A 16,682-nucleotide genomic window follows, 5' to 3' on the forward strand; every position below is an offset into this window, starting at 1 on the left:
GGTGCAGGAGGCTAGGAGGGGACAGGCAGGTGAAGTTTTGCTTCTGCAGGGTGCTCAACCTAAACGTCCCCGCTCTGCAGGAGGGGAGCTGCCCTGCGCCCACACCTCTGCTCAGTTTGGGGGCTCCCGGGCGTGGATCTCAGGTGCTCTGCAGAGCTGAAAGTCGTGGCTACCAGAGCCCTCGGCTTCCAGAGGTTTGGGACGTGCCCCCCTCCAGACCTTTGGGAAAGGCAGCTGGCCTGGTTCCCAGAGCCAGCAGCTGGTCAGCCAATACTGGAGGCAGGGAGCAAGCAGGAAAAAGAAAAAAAAAAAAAAAAAAAGAGAGAGAGAGAGAAGAGGGCTGGTGACCATGCCTGGAGAGATCCTCTGCCCTGGGTGCCCAGTGTCTGAGGAGAGGCGCTGGATTGTTGGGAATAGCCCAGCCAGACCAGAGAGGCAGAGGCCAAGGGGTGAGATCTGGGTCACGACAGAGACGCATGCCGAGGACTGTGGGTTTGGTACAGCTACAAGTGGGGTGCCCCGATCAGGAGGGCAGGAGAAGGTGGGTTTATCGGGGGGATCCCCTGCAAGGTGCAGAGCACGTACCCAAGTGAAGGGAAAGGGGGTGAGCGTAGGGCAGAACTGTCAGTGTCTATGCCAGACCCACCCCTCACTAGCTCCGGGAACACGACCCAGGAATCCTGGCTCCCAGCTGCTCTGCTCTGGCCACCACTCCCCTTAACGGCTGGTGGTTCTTACTGAAAGCCCGCCATGGGATGCATTGGGGGCCACGTCGTAGGCAATGCCCACGGGCACCAGCATCACATCGGGGACAGCTCCAGCACGGACAGCGCCCAGCACCAGCGACAGCCACTCCCCGCCAGGGGCAGAGAGCCGGGACACGCCGGAGACGGGTTCCTCCAGGAAGATCACCAGGTGCTGCCGGCCCTTCAGCAGCTCCTCGATGTACTGCAGGTGGGAAGAGACCTCATGGGATTGGAGACAGGGTGCAGCCGCGCTCCCCTTCGCCCTAAGACTTGGGAGCAGAGAATATCCCCCCCTCCGCCCCCTGCCAGGTGGCAAAGAAGTGGTGGTTACTCCCTAGAACCGTCTGCTCCAGTCGCCACCCCGGGTGGCCCCGTCAGGCTCACCCCTGCTGCCCACCCTCATTCCTTACATCTCCCCAAGCCAATCGCATCCCCACCCCACCCCATCTCCTGCCCCCGTCTCAGCTTCCCCCAATCCCTTCCCTTTTCCCACGGGCCAAAGGCCCCATCCCCCTGGGAGGCAATCCCACGGCCCAACAGATCTCACAGCCAGGGAGCACTTCCCGAGATACAGCCACAATGTCCTCCTGCGATGTCTGCTCTCCACCTCACCAGGCACTACCACTCAGGCAGCCCCCGCCCACCCCATGGCTCTTAGCCGGAACCAGGCCCTAAATCTGCCCGGGCAAGATCTGGGACTGACGCCTGCAGAGTCCTACGTGAGTGACCGAAGAATCTACGCAATGCCCTAAAGGTCGGGCCACGCTCCACGAAGGGGCCTGCTGTGAAGCGCGATGGAAAGACTCACAAGGAGCTCAGCGGCGTCGGATTGGCCCCCCCCTTACGCATAAATCCTAGAGAATTTAGCAGGGAATAAACCAACCACGATCTAGAGACCCCGTTCCATGTGGGACCCAAGCGAGAACTTTAGATGTCCTTTTGCAAAAAGCCAGAGCAAGACCCTGGAATAGCCAATGTGAGCATGAGCTTGGCACATAGGCGGCCCAGGTTCAAATCCCCGTTCTGCCGGATTCAAATCGGGGGTTTGAACTTGGGTCTCCCCCATCCAGCTGAGTGTCCTAACCACTGGGCTGCTAGCTATTCTGGGGGGCTCGCTCTGGTTTTTCACAAAGGAGTGGGATTCCTGGACGAGCCCCCAACAGCTGTCCTAAATAACAATACTGGGTTCACACACAACTCCCGCACCCTCCCCACTGATCAGGTGGGGAAACCGAGGCAGGGTCAGCGACTTGGCCCAGGTCCCACAGTGAGTCAGTGGCAGAGGCGGAATTAAGCTAAGCGCCCGGGTGGTGCTTAACAAATGAACGAGAATCAAACCTGGGGAGGTCCTGGCTCCCAGACCTGTGCTCACTCTACGAGGAGGGTCAATCTAAGCAGGGCGGGGGTTGTTCTAATCCTAACCCTTACTCCGGAGCGATCTGCACCCCTCCCCTCCAACTGCTGGCATCTGCAAAGCTGGGGAGGGGACTGAGCCATACCCCGAGCGCCAACTGACGGGAATGGAAGCTGGGTGTCTAAGTCTCCCAGTCAGCTATGAAATCCTTAACCAAGTGCTTTAGGAGTCTCAAACTACTGGCTAAGGCTTTCACTCTGTCCCCCCCACGCAGGGCCAGAGTACAGTCCCACACCACCCCTTGGCTCACGGCTCAGCCGCACGAACCCCACTTACTGAGGTGAGGATGGCCCTGGAGAGCGCGCCCCGTTCGCTGTCCGGTGTGTGCTCCGCTCCGGGAGGCAAGAAAACCCCTCCCAGCCGGCTCAGCAGGGCCCTGCAGACAAAACAGGCACAGACACTGCAGAGAGACCAGCGCCCCCGACCTCCCAACCGCCCAATCCTGCCTGGCCCGCCCCCGGAGACAGGACAGCCACCTCTCCCTCCCAGCCCCACCGCCCGTGGTCCCCCGGGACCTGTTCCCGGTGGGAGAAGGGTTCCCAGGGAGAGGCCAGAAGAATGAAAGTAACAGGCAGACGAGCAGGAGAGGTGAGAAGCAGGTTGCGTGCAGGCTGGGTGCTGGCCATGCAGAAGACAGATGCCTGTAACCCCAGCGCTAAAGCCTTACCTGAGACTTGGGGTATAGGCCTGGTATTCCCAGGTCACTCGGGGCACCCCCAGGCCCTGAGAGAACAGGAGGAAGGGCAGCAGCAGCCCATCCAGCTGGGACTTGTGAGTCGAGAGGAAAACCAGCGGGACGTCGGGCTGGGAGGAAGGAGAAAACGACACGGGGTGTGCGGGGTGCAGCTGAGGCTGCATACCTCCACGGGCGAGCCCGGGCTACCCACGCTCTTCGGGGAGCGTCCAGGCGGCACCGGCGTGTACACCCCCTGACCCCCAGGCAGGCCCGGCCACACTGGCAGTGAACTGACGGGACAGGCATTTCTGGGAGCATTTCCCAGGGCTCTCTTAGCCCCTGGCCAGCTGTGGCCACTCCAGGGCAGGGTTCACGGCGTATGAGAACCCATGAGGCTTGTGCAGAAGCGCGGTTACCCCGCCAACGCCCCCACCTGCAGCGGGATGCTCCCGGAAACGGGCCAGGGACCAAGCGGCGGTGGAAAAGCGCGTGCGCGGACGGGAGGGGGATTTGGGCTTACACCTGCATCAGAGCCTTCGTCCACACTACAGACGTATCCAAAGGCCAAGTGATGTCGGCTGAGCGAAGCACACAAAGGGGGACCCACTGCAGGCAATATACTGCACACCCGTACAGGATCTTGGCCACTACTCCCCAAACAGCCCCCTGGCAAGTCACCGGATGCCCAGGGCCCAATCCTAAACCTACAGGGATTTTTCCATCCACTTCAATGAGTGTTTGATCAGACCCTTAAATAGAAAACGGGGCCGTCGTGACCGGAGACGAGCCCCACGCTCTAGATGTCAGCTGGAAAGGCCCCAGGGTGGAGGGGCACTCCGGAGCCTGAAGCCCCAAGGAATCAGATGTGCGGCCCCGCGAGCTAACTGTGCACCCTGCCCGCAGATGGGCTCTCAAAGCGTTCTGTCCGCCTGGAGACCAAGCCCCCGTCTGCAACCGCCACACCTGCTATTTCAGAGGTCCCCAAACTGTGGGGCGCACCCCCCCAGGGGGGTGTGGAGGAATATCCGGGAGATGCGGGGGTGCCCGGGCTAGCCCCCTCAAGCAGCGGGGAGGGAGTGCCACCCAGCCCCTCCCTGCCCCCAGCTCTGATCCGGTCTGGCCCCCAGCCACATCCCCGGCTCCCAGCCCCGCGCCTGGCCCCACTCCTGGCCCCGCACCAGCCCCCAGCCTCGGCCACTGGCCGCGGCTCCATTCCCAGCCCAGGGCCGAGGCCGGGGGCAGAGTCAGAGAGCGCTTTCACCGCTGCACGTGTAGACATGGCCTAAGTCTGGCGGGGGCGCTCAGGGGCCAGGGCACCCAACTGCTGCCAGCTTGAGATCTAGGGAAACGTGTTTCAAAAGGGCTGAGTGACTCAGGGACTTAAGCCCCACTGACTCACTGGGATTTCGGCTCCTAAGGCAGTTAGGCCCTGCTGAAAATTTGACCCTAAGGGATTTGCCTCCAGGCTGAACAAGGATTAAAGGCAGAGTTGGGAATGGAACCCAGTTCTGCGCCCCGTGCTGAGCCCACTGCATGGTGACCACAAGCGCCAGCACGGCAGGGGCTGGCGTAGTGAGAGGTGCCAGGTACCCTGCCTAAGGAGGAAGGGGAAGGATGGTCTGGTGGCTAGGGTTCCAATCCCTGCTCTGCCACAGGCTCCAGTGTGACCCTGGTCAAATCTCTTAGCCGCTACGTGCCTCAGTTTCCCACCTGTACAATGGAGATATCAGCCCCGCCCTGCCCCCAAGCATGAGGCTAGAGGCATTACGGGCGCTCAGACATTAGGGTGGCGGGGCCCACCCAAGTGCCTTAGGCAGATAACACAAGGAACAGGGCTCTTCGCAGAGCTGTCTCAGGCCCCCCACTGCTCCTTACCGTCTGGGCTGCCCTGCGCACCATCTCCAGCTGCCCTTTGTGGAGCAGCAAGTTGAGGAACATGCAGTTCAGGAGTCTGAGCAGAGCCCAGCTGCAGAGCCTGGGGGAGAGGGAAAGAAAGCCCGGAGATCGGTCTCTCTAGGGCCCACGGATATCCCCTCCGCCCCCCAGTCTCTGTGCCCTACACTAGGAGGGGTCGCATTACACCTTTATACCACGGTCAGTAACCACTGATTCTAGGGATTTCAATTTCCCATCTCCCCGCAGAGCAGGCTGCTGTATTCCCCACCGAGCCCCACACGCTCACTACCTCTAGGGCTGGGAATTCACTCGCTCCTCCCTGCCGCTTGCCCATGGGGGCTGGGCTGAGAATCTCCCAACTCGTTTCGCAGAAGCCTCGCTCCTCCCTGCCCCCTCCGGGCCTGACCCAGAACATAAGCCGGTGCCAGGGCGACCATTCAAACGCATACTGCAAGCGAGAGCGGCTGGGAAACTCATCCTAGTTCAACACCACCCCACCCGGCACTCGGGGGCCCAGACAGACCCTGCTGAAATCAACGCGCTACAGCTGCACCCACTCATTCTCCACGCGCCAGGGACCCCATCGCGCCAGGCGCTGCACATACACATGAGAGAGAAGCACGGCCTTGCCAGCTATCATGGTTTGATTGCAAGTATTGCACTAATTGTCATATTAGGAACCTAGGAGCGGAAGGGACCTCCGAGGTCATCAGCAGTCCCGTGGTATCGCAGGCCACCCAGCAGGTCATCCCGTTTAGCAGCGTATCAAGGTCCATTTTAGAACTAGTTCAGCTTGTTTCCCCCCACCACTACTCCTGTTGATGATTAGGAAACCTTCCTCATTTCCAGCCTACATTTCCTCATGGCCAGTTTATCCCCATTCGCTCTTGGGCCAAACATGGTCCTTGGGCTTCGATACCTCTTCCGCCCCCCTGGAGATTCTTAAAGCCCCAGCTTCCAGAGTCATGGGAATGCGTGAGAATCTCAGCTTCTTTGATTGATTTGATTGAGCAAAAATTTCCAGCTCTTGTAGTAGAGGTAGAAAAGCATGAAAATAGGACCCCAGCACAGCCTAGTGGCTCAGAAGCCAAAAGGAGATGCCTCCTCCCCTCAATATTGTTTTTAATGTTAGGTTTCAGAGTAACAGCCGTGTTAGTCTGTATTCGCAAAAAGAAAAGGAGGACTTGTGACGCATCTGAAGTGAGCTGTAGCTCACAAAAGCTTATGCTCAAATAAATTGGTTAGTTTTTAATGTTGTGATTTTTCTGGGGTTTGCAGCGCTGACACTGTATTACACTCTCCATCTTCCAGATGGGGAATGGAGGCAAGGAGAGGTTAAATGACTTACCTAAGCAACTCAGTGACAGGGGAGAGACTCAAAACGCAGACTTGCTGCGTCTCAGGCCAGGGCTACACGAGAAAATTAATTCGGCTTAACTACGTCACTAAGGGGTGTGAAAAATCCATCCTAAGAGCGAGATTTCATTCAAAGGCAGTGCGGTCTAGTGGTTACAGCACTAAACTGGGTCTCACGTCACCTGGGACCAATTCTTCGCTCTGCCCCTGGCCTGGTGGGTGAGCTTGGGCAAGTCAGGTCCCCGCATCTGTGCCTCAGTTTCCCCATCTGTACAACAGGGCTAATGGCACTCACCCACCTTTGTGAAGTGCTTTGAGATCTGCAGGTGAGAAGCGCTACATGAGCTAGGCATTATCATCATATTTCAATGTTCAACCCACGTCTTTAAGCTCCCACAAAGTAAATGAATAAACAGGAGCTCTGTTTGCAAAAAAAAAATTAACGCCCCTGCGTGATTAGGCCAAAAAAAAAAAATACAATAAAAATAAAATAACCCCAGCGTGCAAACCCAGAACCCATCTCCCCCATCCCCACCCCCGAGCTCCTGCGTGATGTTTACCAGAAATCTCTAAATGCTTTTATCCCTTGGGCAATTTCCCCACTTTAAATACTCACACTGTTCGGAAAGGTTCTTTTATTATAGCTCAATCAGAGAAGCAATTAGGCCTCAATGGAAACTTTAACTGCCAATTTCTCAACAATCAAAAAAAAAAAAGTTCCCCTTTTCTTTTAGGTGAAGTCTTTGATGTTCACTACCAGTGGGAAATGTTAGCACTCATTAAACCAGGATGGGGCTACCCTGGCTCCGGACCAGAATAACGCATGGAGGTGCTGTATGGGCTTCCCCATGAAGCTCGGCCAACGCGCCACTCCATCCCGACCCGCCTGCAATTCTGCTAACGTCTCTCGGTTCCAACCCGCAGCCCACCCTGCTCCAGCCCCGAGCTGCTTCACGCACAGCACTGCTGGTACCCCTCAATCCTGACCTGCAACCCCCTGGTCCCCCAGCCCCTGGCTCCCCTCCCCTGCCAGCTCTGCTGGTACCCCTCAATCCTGACCTGCAATCCCCTGGTCCCCCAGCCCCTGGCTCCCCTCCCCTGCCAGCTCTGCTGGTACCCCTCAATCCTGACCTGCAATCCCCTGACCCCCCAGTCCCTGGCTCCCCTCCCCGGCAAGCTCTGCCAGTACCTCTCAATCCTGACCTGCAATCCCCTGGCTCCCCTCCCCGGCAAGCTCTGCCGGTACCTCTCAATCCTGACCTGCAATCCCCTGATCGCCCAGCCCCTGGTTCCCCAGCCCCTGGTTCCCCTCCTCCACCAGCTTTGCCGTTGCCCCTGAATCCTGACCTGCAGCTAAGGTGGCCGTGGACACGTTCCCAGAACACCGGACGTGCCGGGACCGCCGGGAACAGCATGACCCCAACCCCGCTGGTGTGACCCCACATGTACCATGCATTTGAGGTCATGCTGAAGGGGGAAGATTAGCATGCTCTTAAAAATGACGCCCCCTGTTGGTTACCTGTCAAAACCGCATCTGGTCTCCTCCCAGTCTTGCATAGGGGACGAACCCCTCAAGCAGGGGACTGTTCAATTTAATACAGGATGAGCAGTCTCCCCCACTAGCTCCCTGTGACCCCAGCCCTGGGTTCCCTTCCCCATTAGCTCCCATCAGTACCCCTCAATCCCAACCTGCAGCCCTCCGGTACCCCAGCCCCAGGCTCCCGTCCCCCACTAGCTCTGCTGGGTACCCCTCAATGGCGACCAGCAGCCCCCTGCTACTCCAGTCCTGGACCTCTCCTAAGACGAACAAATCTCTGAACCACCACCCGATCCCAAACCCTCTTCACTGGGGACCCAAGCAAGATTCCACTTCCCAGCCCAGCCCAGCCCCCCAACTACCATCTAAGTTTGAAACACAGGAAAAACATCCCCGACTCTGCAAGAAACTTAAAATACAAACACACACACACACACACACACACACACACAGGCTCCTAGCAGGGATCTGACTTGCCATCACCCCCACCGCCCACGTCTCTGCAAGGCACCTCCGCGAGCAAGCCACAGGGCAGGGGGGCACAGAATGCACTCACACACTCTCTTGGCTTTCTGCCGGGCGTGTTAATTTCGTAACAAGGAAAGGTGCCAGACCCATTGCTCTAATCACCTACCTGCTGCTTTGCAGGCTTAGACCTCAGAGTGCTTTGCCATGGAAGGGTCGTGTCACTCTCTCTGTCCTGAAGACAGGGAAACTGAGGCACAAGAGTCTTGCTTGCCCAAGGTTACATACAGCAAGTACATGGCAGAGCTGGTCTCTAATACCAGCCCCCTCGGGCAATTCTGCTGCTGCTCCCCTGCCTTAAACCAGCACCACATACACAGCGGGATGGGTGCCAGAGTCCCCTGTAGCCCTTGCCCGGCCCTCTCCGCAGGGGGAGGACATACCTTAGTAAGAAAAGGGAGAGAGGAGACTGAATCTGGCCCAGGATTTGCAGCACTTTGCTCCTCCATTGTGCCGGGGATTTGCTGACAACGGAGCCAGCCCCTCTTGCCTGGGGGACCTTCAGAGCCATGACATCCTGCACCCTGGGGAGAAAGGGCGAGCAGATGAAAAACAAGAACACCAAGCAAAGCCACAGGATTTAATACGCTATTCAGAGCGCCTAATGCATCCCAGCGACTATAGCCTAAGGACAGCCAGCCGCCAACACCGTATTAACTGTTATCGGGGGCAGCAAGGAGAGACCCCAACCGAGATCATGGACACGTTACGCAGCACGCCGGAGAGACACTGCGATCTCATGCAGCCTGAGACAGGCTGGGGTGGGAAGCCCAGGAAAACTCAGTGATCAGGAAAGCTGCAGCGTCTCTGGCGGGCAGAGCAAAGGGCACAGACAAGATCTCGGTTCTAGTCCAGGCGGGGACAGATTTAGGGGGGCACTGGATTGCTGTCAGATGAGAAATCTGAGGCCAGGTGAATATGCTTGCCAAGAGCCGGGCTGCCAACTCCAAAGTCCTGGCCAAATTCCAGCTGCAGTCACTTATATTCTGCCGCCCCAAACGCCCCCCGAGGTTTCAAAAAGCTCCCGCCTGTCCTAAACGGTGCTAGATGCCGCCTTTCCCCAGACTGCAGTTTGCTGCTGTCCAAAGGGCAGGTAAAGCCCAGGGGTGTCGTCCCATAGGCTCTGCGTCGGGCCAGAAGGGCGACCAGACCAGACAGGGCCACAGAGCCCAGTGCGTATGTCACAGGATTCGGGATCAGCCTGGCTGAATCAACGCATGCAGCCAATTGTCGCTCCGCTCGTGCTGGCTCGTTTCCTTCCTGACCCATCTGCGAAAGGAGCATCCATCCGTAAAGGCCTGATCCACAGACCCCGTTGAGTCCAGCGGGCTTGGGCCCAATGCCGTTTCTTAAGCGGCCAGATTGGAGCGGGAGGTGGCAGGGATTTAACCACAGCCTGCCTGTAACTGACAGCTGCCCGAGAGTTTTGCTGCTATGAAACACTTGGAATTGTTTTCTTCCTTCACAGCTGTTTCCATCTGGAGCTCCCCATCTCTGTCCGGCACCCTGTGAGGGGAAGGGATACAGCTACTGGCTGAGGAGGTAGCAACCCCAGCAGCACAATCCCTCTGAAAGGCGCTCACACCCCACGGCGTGACAATGGTCACACCACGGCCCCATCAGGGCGACCACTAATGTCTCCGTTTCCTTGTACTCCCCTGACCGTGTGTCTCCGCCTGTTGTCTCTTGTCTTAGACTTAGATTGTCAGCAATTTGGGGCAGGGACCATCCTCCTGTTCTGTGTTTGTACAGCTCCTAACACAGTGGGGCCCGCTAGGCGCTGCTGTGCTGTCATCACTGATAGATTCTATTATAGAGGACACTGAATAATTCAATTGATCACGTGCCTCGGTGGTCTACAGGACCACTCCCCTATCTGTGAGCTCGGGGCTGAGAATGAAAGCATCACAACCATGCCTTTCCCAGAGCACTGCTCCCACCCGCTCAACTTCTGCACCGTGGCTTTCGTAATCTAAACTCTCAGCCTGACACCAAAGACAAATTCGCAGCTCGTAATTTATCAGAGTAAGTGCGGGGGGGGGATGCCAGAGAGGTGCTAAATAAATGCAGATGAGAGTAGGACATCAGTATAGACAGAGGGCCCTTTGCGAAAATATTCCTTAGAGATATCACAATCTTTCTTGGCCTCTGCTACAGTGCCTGTCATCAGAGGCTCACAAAACCCATTACAAACAGTGGGCCAGGAATTCAGCAGGCGCAAAACAGCACAGATCCACTAATGTTATGCCAGGAGAGACTCTGGCCCATTAATTCTCTCTTGTACATGTGGGAAGAGAGGCACAGGGCAAGGGCTTGTCTACACAGGAAAATTTACCAGCATTACTTTGATAAAGGACTCTTCCACCTAACAGGGAGAGATAACAAGAACCAGGGGTCGGGAGGTGAAGCTACACAAGCTCAGACTGGAAAGGAGGCGTACGATTTTAACAGCGAGGGTTATTAACGACTGGAACAACTTATCAAGTGTTGAGGTAGATTCTCCGTCACTGGCGATTTTCATCTGAATACCTATTTTTCTAAAAGATACGCTCTCATTGAAACAGGAATTAATTCAGAAAAGTCCTCTGGCCTGTGCTAAACAGGAGATCAAATGAGATGATCACAATGGTCCCTTCTGGCTTTATAAGCTATGTTGGTATAGTTACACCAGTATAACTCCCTGTGATTGGACACGCCTGTTCAAAATAGACTTTTTTCAGGTTAGTGGATGGCTCATAACTGAAAAATTGTACGTGCCCAAAGTGATATAAACTGAACTGAAACAAGGCCATGGTATTCTGAATAAGGGTGCCCACATGGGAGATGGATAGAAAGCTGGCTAGATTGTCGGGCTCAACGGGTACTGATCAACGGCTCGATGTCTAGTTGGCAGCCGGTATGAAGCAGAGTGCCCCAGGGGTCGGTCCTGGGGCCGGTTTTGTTCAATTTCTTCATTAATGATCTGGAGGATGGTGTGGACTGCACCCTCAGCAAGTTCATGGAAGACACTAAGCTGAGGGGCAAGGTAGATATGCTGGAGGGAAGGGATAGGGTCCAGAGTGACCTAGACAAATTGGAGGATTGGGCCAAAAGAAATCTGATGAGGTTCAACAAGGACAAGTGCAGAGTCCTGCACATAGGATGGAAGAATCATGCACCGCTACAGGCTGGGGACCGAGCGGCTAGGCAGCAGTTCTGCAGAAAAGGACATGGGGATTATAGTAGACGAGAAGCTGGATATGAGTCAGCGGTGTGCCCTTGTTGCCAAGAAGGCCAATGGCATTTTGGGCTGCGTTATTAGGGTCATTGCCAACTGATTGAGGGAAGTGATTATTCCCCTCTATTCGGCACTGGTGAGGCCACACCTAGAGTATTGCATCCAGTTTTGGTCCCTCCACTACAGAAAGGATGTGGACACAATTGGAGAGAGTCCAGCAAAGGGCAACAAAAATGATTAGCGGGTTGGGGCACATGACTTATGAGGAGAGGCTGAGGGAACTGGGGTTATTTAGTCTGCAGAAGAGAAGAGTGAGGGGGGATTTGATAGCAACCTTCAACTACCTGAAAGGGGGTTCCAAAGAGGATGGAGCTCGGCTGTTCTCAGTGGTGGCAGATGACAAAACAACGTGCAATGGTCTCAAGTTGCAGTGGGGGAGGATTAGATTGGATATTAGGAAACACTATTTCACTAGGAGGGTGGGGAAGCACTAGAATGGGTTACCTAGAGAGGTGGTGAAATCTCCATCCTTAGAGGTTTTTAAGGCAGAGCTTGACAAAGCCCTGGCTGGGATGATTTAGTTGGTGTTGGTCCTGCTTTGAGCAGTGGGTTGGACTAGATGACGTCCTGAGGTCTCTTCCAACCCTGATGGTCTATGATCTCAGCATAGCTATAGGGGTACAGTAATGCCAGTACATTTCCCATGTAGACTAGCCCCAAGTGCCCAAGACTGCAATGCAAAGCAGAGTGAGCCATGCTGGACAATGCCTCTCTCGTTCTCTGCTCGTACCCCACTATTGCAGTCAGGTGCTTACACTGTGCTTGTCACAGCAGCATCTGATCCCTTCGAGCTATGACTCCCCATTTCTGAGATGGGGAAACTGAGGCAAAGGGAAGTGACTTGCCCAATTCAAGGACAGAGCCAGGACTAGAATCTAGGTTGCCTGGCTTGGGTGCACTCCAGCTTGCACTCTCACTCCAGCAACTGGGAAAATTTAACTCAATCAAAAACTGAAAAAAATGTTTTAAAATAAACATTATATTAGCCATCAAAATGATAAAAAAATATAAACACTAATTCCGCCAGGCCTAAATATGGCAAGGGCACTAGGGCAGGGCAGGCATCAACATCTGAACCATGGTGTTGAGCAGAGATGCTCTGAGCAGGATACAAGTAGCAGGGGCCCTGTCTATACCAGCATGCCCGCTAGAGGCCAAGAAAGGACTGGAGAGTTCCCACAAAAGGCCAGTTCAGGTACTTCACACTCTTATTCTCTTCTAGAGGCCTGGCTCCCTGGTTGGACAACATTTCCCATGATGCACCAGTGTCCCCGCTTGGTGAGTGGAGGTGGGCGTATTGCCATGGTGCATCATGGGAGCTGAAGTCAAGCAGGACCGACGCCTGTCCCATGGAGGCGGATAGGAGCATGAGGTAACCGAACCACAACTCCATGAGGCACCACAGCGGCAATTCAGATGCAAAATATTTCAAATTTTCGAGCATCCAGATTTTTTATCCAAAAATTAAACTTTTCCAAGGAAAGCAGACACTTTTCCCAAAAAAATTCAGTTAATCAAAAAACCAATTTTCCATCCAAAAAAATGTTTAAACCAGCCCCACCTAACAGTTCGCACAGCCCTGGCATCCTGCTAGAGAGGGCATAAGTTGCTGGGTAGGGAATAGAACCCAGGAGTCCTTACTTAGATGCCCTCCCTGGCCTGAGGTTTATAGCCCCATGTCAGTTCTACTTTATTCTGAAGGTGACAAGGGCACGTGGTCTAGTGGTTAGAACAGGACACTGGGGCCGGGTCCACACCTGAGATTTGGGCCAAATTCTCCCATTGTTGCAGCCCATGTCCTGTTCAAAAACCTAAACCAACCGGCCCTGGCTGCAGTCAGAACAGCAGAGACCCGGAGGCAGGCTCCAAACAATGTAGGGCTGTAATACCATGAGGAACAGCTGAGAAAGGAGGGGACATAAGAGCAAAACTCCAGTGCCAGCCCATAGGGTAAATAATAACCTCAGGTTGCTCTCACATGAGGAACGATACCTTTTGCTGCAGAAGATTCTCTCCTGGAGGTCTTGTGGGGTCTTGGAATGAACTTTCCAATCGAGGACCGCAAGGAAGTAACAGAGTCTTCTTACTAGCCAGCCCCTGTACCTAGAGAGAGACACTCAGCTAGGGAATTATGGAACCTACAGACACGTGATACATTACATGCATGCCATTATCCAGGTATATCCTTTCGGGGTACTACTAATACTTGTAAGCTACAAGTATAATATATATAGCACTTTTCATATGTAGATCTCAAAGCACTTTACAAAGGAAGGAAGTCAGGATCATTACTCCCATGGGGAAACTGAGGCACAGAAAGGGGGCGTGACTTGCCCAAGATCACCCAGCAGGCCAGTGGCACAGCTGGGAACAGAAGCCAGGTCTCCTGCGTCCAAGGCCACTGCTCTACCCACTAGGAAACACTGCCTCCCCACTGGGAGCCTTCCTTTAACTCCAGTGGTGTCGGATCAGTTCCTTGACATGTCCCCTCGTTCAAGTGTTTCATGTTTTTAACAAGCCCATCCCTCCTTCGCAACGTCCTCCTGTTCGGAAACGATTGATGTAGGTCAGAGCGTGTTGGAACGGGTCTAATCTCCGTATTTAATCCTTCATGCTCTGGTACTTGCCAGACCTCCAGCCCAATGATAGCTGAAATAACTTTTACCGTCGCATGGTCGAGCGGACGGTGTGCTGGGCTGGGCTGGGCTGGGCACCAGAACCCCTAGCCTGCTGGAGTCAGCTCAGCCCTCTGGCCAAGATTTCAAAACCGACTTGTGACTCCAGAGTCCTCATTTCTGGGTCTGATTTTCACAAAGGGCCAAGCACCTGCCCTCTCAAAACCAGGCCCCTTTCACAAGCTTCAAGGTGGGGGCCCCAATAATTGAGCCAGCCCCAAGGTCGCTGGGCATTTATGGACACCGTGGCTGCTGCGCCTCAACTTCCCAATTTGTAAAATGGGCTTACTGGCGCTTGGTAAAGCGCTGCGAGATCTAAGGAGGAAAAGAGCTATAGAAAATGTACAACAGTGGCATTCCCATGCTAAAACCATCTAAAAACCATATCGATTGAGGGAGCTCTCTCTCGACCATGAAACCACAGGTCTCAGAGCTTCCTTCTAGGAAAGGAGAACATCCAGGATGTTCCTGCATTGGCATTTCCCAGCTCTAACTTCAGCGCTCCTGAAGGACAAACGTTCCCGACACAAGCTTTGCACTCTGTTCAATGCAGCCTTCGCTGTACCACGACCCGCACTAGTGTCCTGTTAACATTAACCAAGACTGATGCAAGATCCCTGATGTCATCAGGTCTCCAATCAGGCGTTCAGTCCTCAATCAGTACCAGGGAATGCTAAGAGACTACTAAAGGACTTCATTAACCCCCCACATTTTGCAAGCACCAGGACAAGGAATGAAGACTGAACTCCGCTAGAAATATTGGAAGCCCAATGACATAGAGGTTCCATTTCTAACCTGCCCATGGCACTGATGAGATGTCAGACGCTAAACATCACACACCTCTGGTTACTACCTTGCGTTCCCATCGCCCCCGCCCCCAGTTTTAGCATCCGTAACTCGTGACATGCTACGAGGCGAGATGAATTATTTAGACCCTTTCATAAGCTGGAGCCGTGAGGTTTCAAGCAGCAGGAAGCACGGTGACCCCATTTTCAAGAGCGCGGAACACCCATGGAGCCCACAGAAACTGACAGGAGCTGCAGCGGCTCAGCCCTGCATGCTCCAAAATCAGCATTTGGAGAGTTAAACATCAGGGGACAAACCCTCAGCCAGTGTAAATCGGGGGAGCTCCAGCAATCTCTGTGGGAAGCCATTGACTGACATAAGCCAAGGATCCGGACGTAGGTACATTGCTATTGAAGTGCGGGCACGTGAGAGTAGCAGGGAAAGGAACCAGAACCACCGAGTTTTTAACATCCACCGTCACACAAACTGCCAGGGCTAGAAACAGCTTGGGCAGCCCTACCCAAAATGCTTTGTAAGCATTTCACTGCGCTGGTCCCAGGGAAGGGATCAGAATGGAAACACTGATCTCTGAATACAACCTTCCACACCAGAGTGGGAATCGACATGTTTTGGTAACAACTAACTACTCGGTTGAATCTCTATTCCCCTTTTGCTGCGGCTGTTACATTACATTGGAGTGGGTGGGCGGATGGGAACGAATCAAATACTCTCCTCTCCCTGTTAATAACACTTAGTCTTATGGGCCTGCAGCTTTCAAAAGGCTTTACAAACAATCCTTAAAGCGATTTAGTTATTAGACTAATTAGCAAGCGAGGCTAACTTATGAATCCTCCCATCCCTCCAGTGAGTCAGAGAAATGAATATCATTCTTGCTTTTGTTCGCAGGGAGAAGCGACTCACCCCAGATCCCACAGCAAGTCTGTGCAGGGCTGGGGATAGAACCCAAGAGTCCAGGCTGCCAGGGTTGATTACATCTCCAGCCTCAGAGGCACGTGGAGATAACGCGAGAAGAGTATGTCCTCCCTCTGCTGAATATCGACACAGCATGGTGCCCAGGAAATGGCCCCATTCCAACCCTCTCCCACCCCGCACCCCTACCCCAGCCCCCTCCAATACTCACCTGGTATCTTCCTCCGTCACCTGGAGAACATTGTGAAAGCCCAGGGAGGGAAGGTGCTTGTGGAAGGAGGATTGCTGAAAGCAGACAGGCACGGCCGTTAGTAGAAACACATCCTGAATAGCAGGGCTCCCCCTTCTCCCCTGGGAATTCACTCCTCTGCCAAGAATAACCCAGGAACCCTCCATCCCTGCCAGCGTGGGGAGGGCGAGTTCCTTCTCTCTTTGCCCTGCAGCTGCCGGCAGCGACAGGTGCTGCCCAGAGGCCAGAATCTGCTTTGGTGCTGGTGAAAGGTTGCAGCTGGGAAGACCCAGATTCACAGACATCTGTCCCTGCCAATCTGCTCTAGCCCTGCCCAGGAGGGACCAACTCTAGGGGTAAGTCCCTCTGAAAGCAGAAGCCACCAACCACCGCCAGGCTGATCCCCTCCCTCTTCCGATCGCCTGTCCTTACCCAGCTCTTCGGGGTGCAGATCTGACAGCAGCGCCCCACGAATGGGCGGTACTTGCCCAGAAAAGGGGTGACAATCTCCAGCTTCACCCCGAAGCCCAAGGGCCAGGTCTTCATCTGAGGAAGAGAGGAAATAAAGCCTATTTATCCCAACCCCCCGCCCACCCCATAACCCGAAACCCCAGCACGGGAAATAAAAGCTTGCA

At 54.6% G+C, this 16,682-nt stretch overlaps 1 protein-coding gene across 5 annotated transcripts in view; it reads right to left on the reverse strand.

Annotated features, from left to right (window-relative positions):
• GPAT2 (glycerol-3-phosphate acyltransferase 2, mitochondrial) overlaps positions 1–16,682 on the reverse strand; it is a 170,802-nt gene that overhangs the window by 14,684 nt on the left and 139,436 nt on the right. For all 5 annotated transcript variants that reach the window (XR_005223443.2, XM_043536521.1, XM_037886292.2 and 2 more), the window contains 8 exons: positions 16,480–16,593; positions 16,030–16,103; positions 13,420–13,530; positions 8,534–8,674; positions 4,712–4,811; positions 2,828–2,964; positions 2,437–2,536; positions 739–948 (listed from right to left, as the gene is read on the reverse strand). Coding sequence is in view for 4 of the 5 variants with exons in the window: in XM_043536521.1 (XP_043392456.1) it covers positions 739–948; positions 2,437–2,536; positions 2,828–2,964; positions 4,712–4,811; positions 8,534–8,674; positions 13,420–13,530; positions 16,030–16,103; positions 16,480–16,593 (987 nt within the window). In the remaining variant the exon portion in view is untranslated. The remainder of the gene's footprint in view (positions 1–738; positions 949–2,436; positions 2,537–2,827; positions 2,965–4,711; positions 4,812–8,533; positions 8,675–13,419; positions 13,531–16,029; positions 16,104–16,479; positions 16,594–16,682) is intronic.

This window comes from Chelonia mydas, chromosome 26, assembly GCF_015237465.2.
Source record: "Chelonia mydas isolate rCheMyd1 chromosome 26, rCheMyd1.pri.v2, whole genome shotgun sequence".
NCBI classification, from domain to species: domain Eukaryota; kingdom Metazoa; phylum Chordata; order Testudines; family Cheloniidae; genus Chelonia; species Chelonia mydas.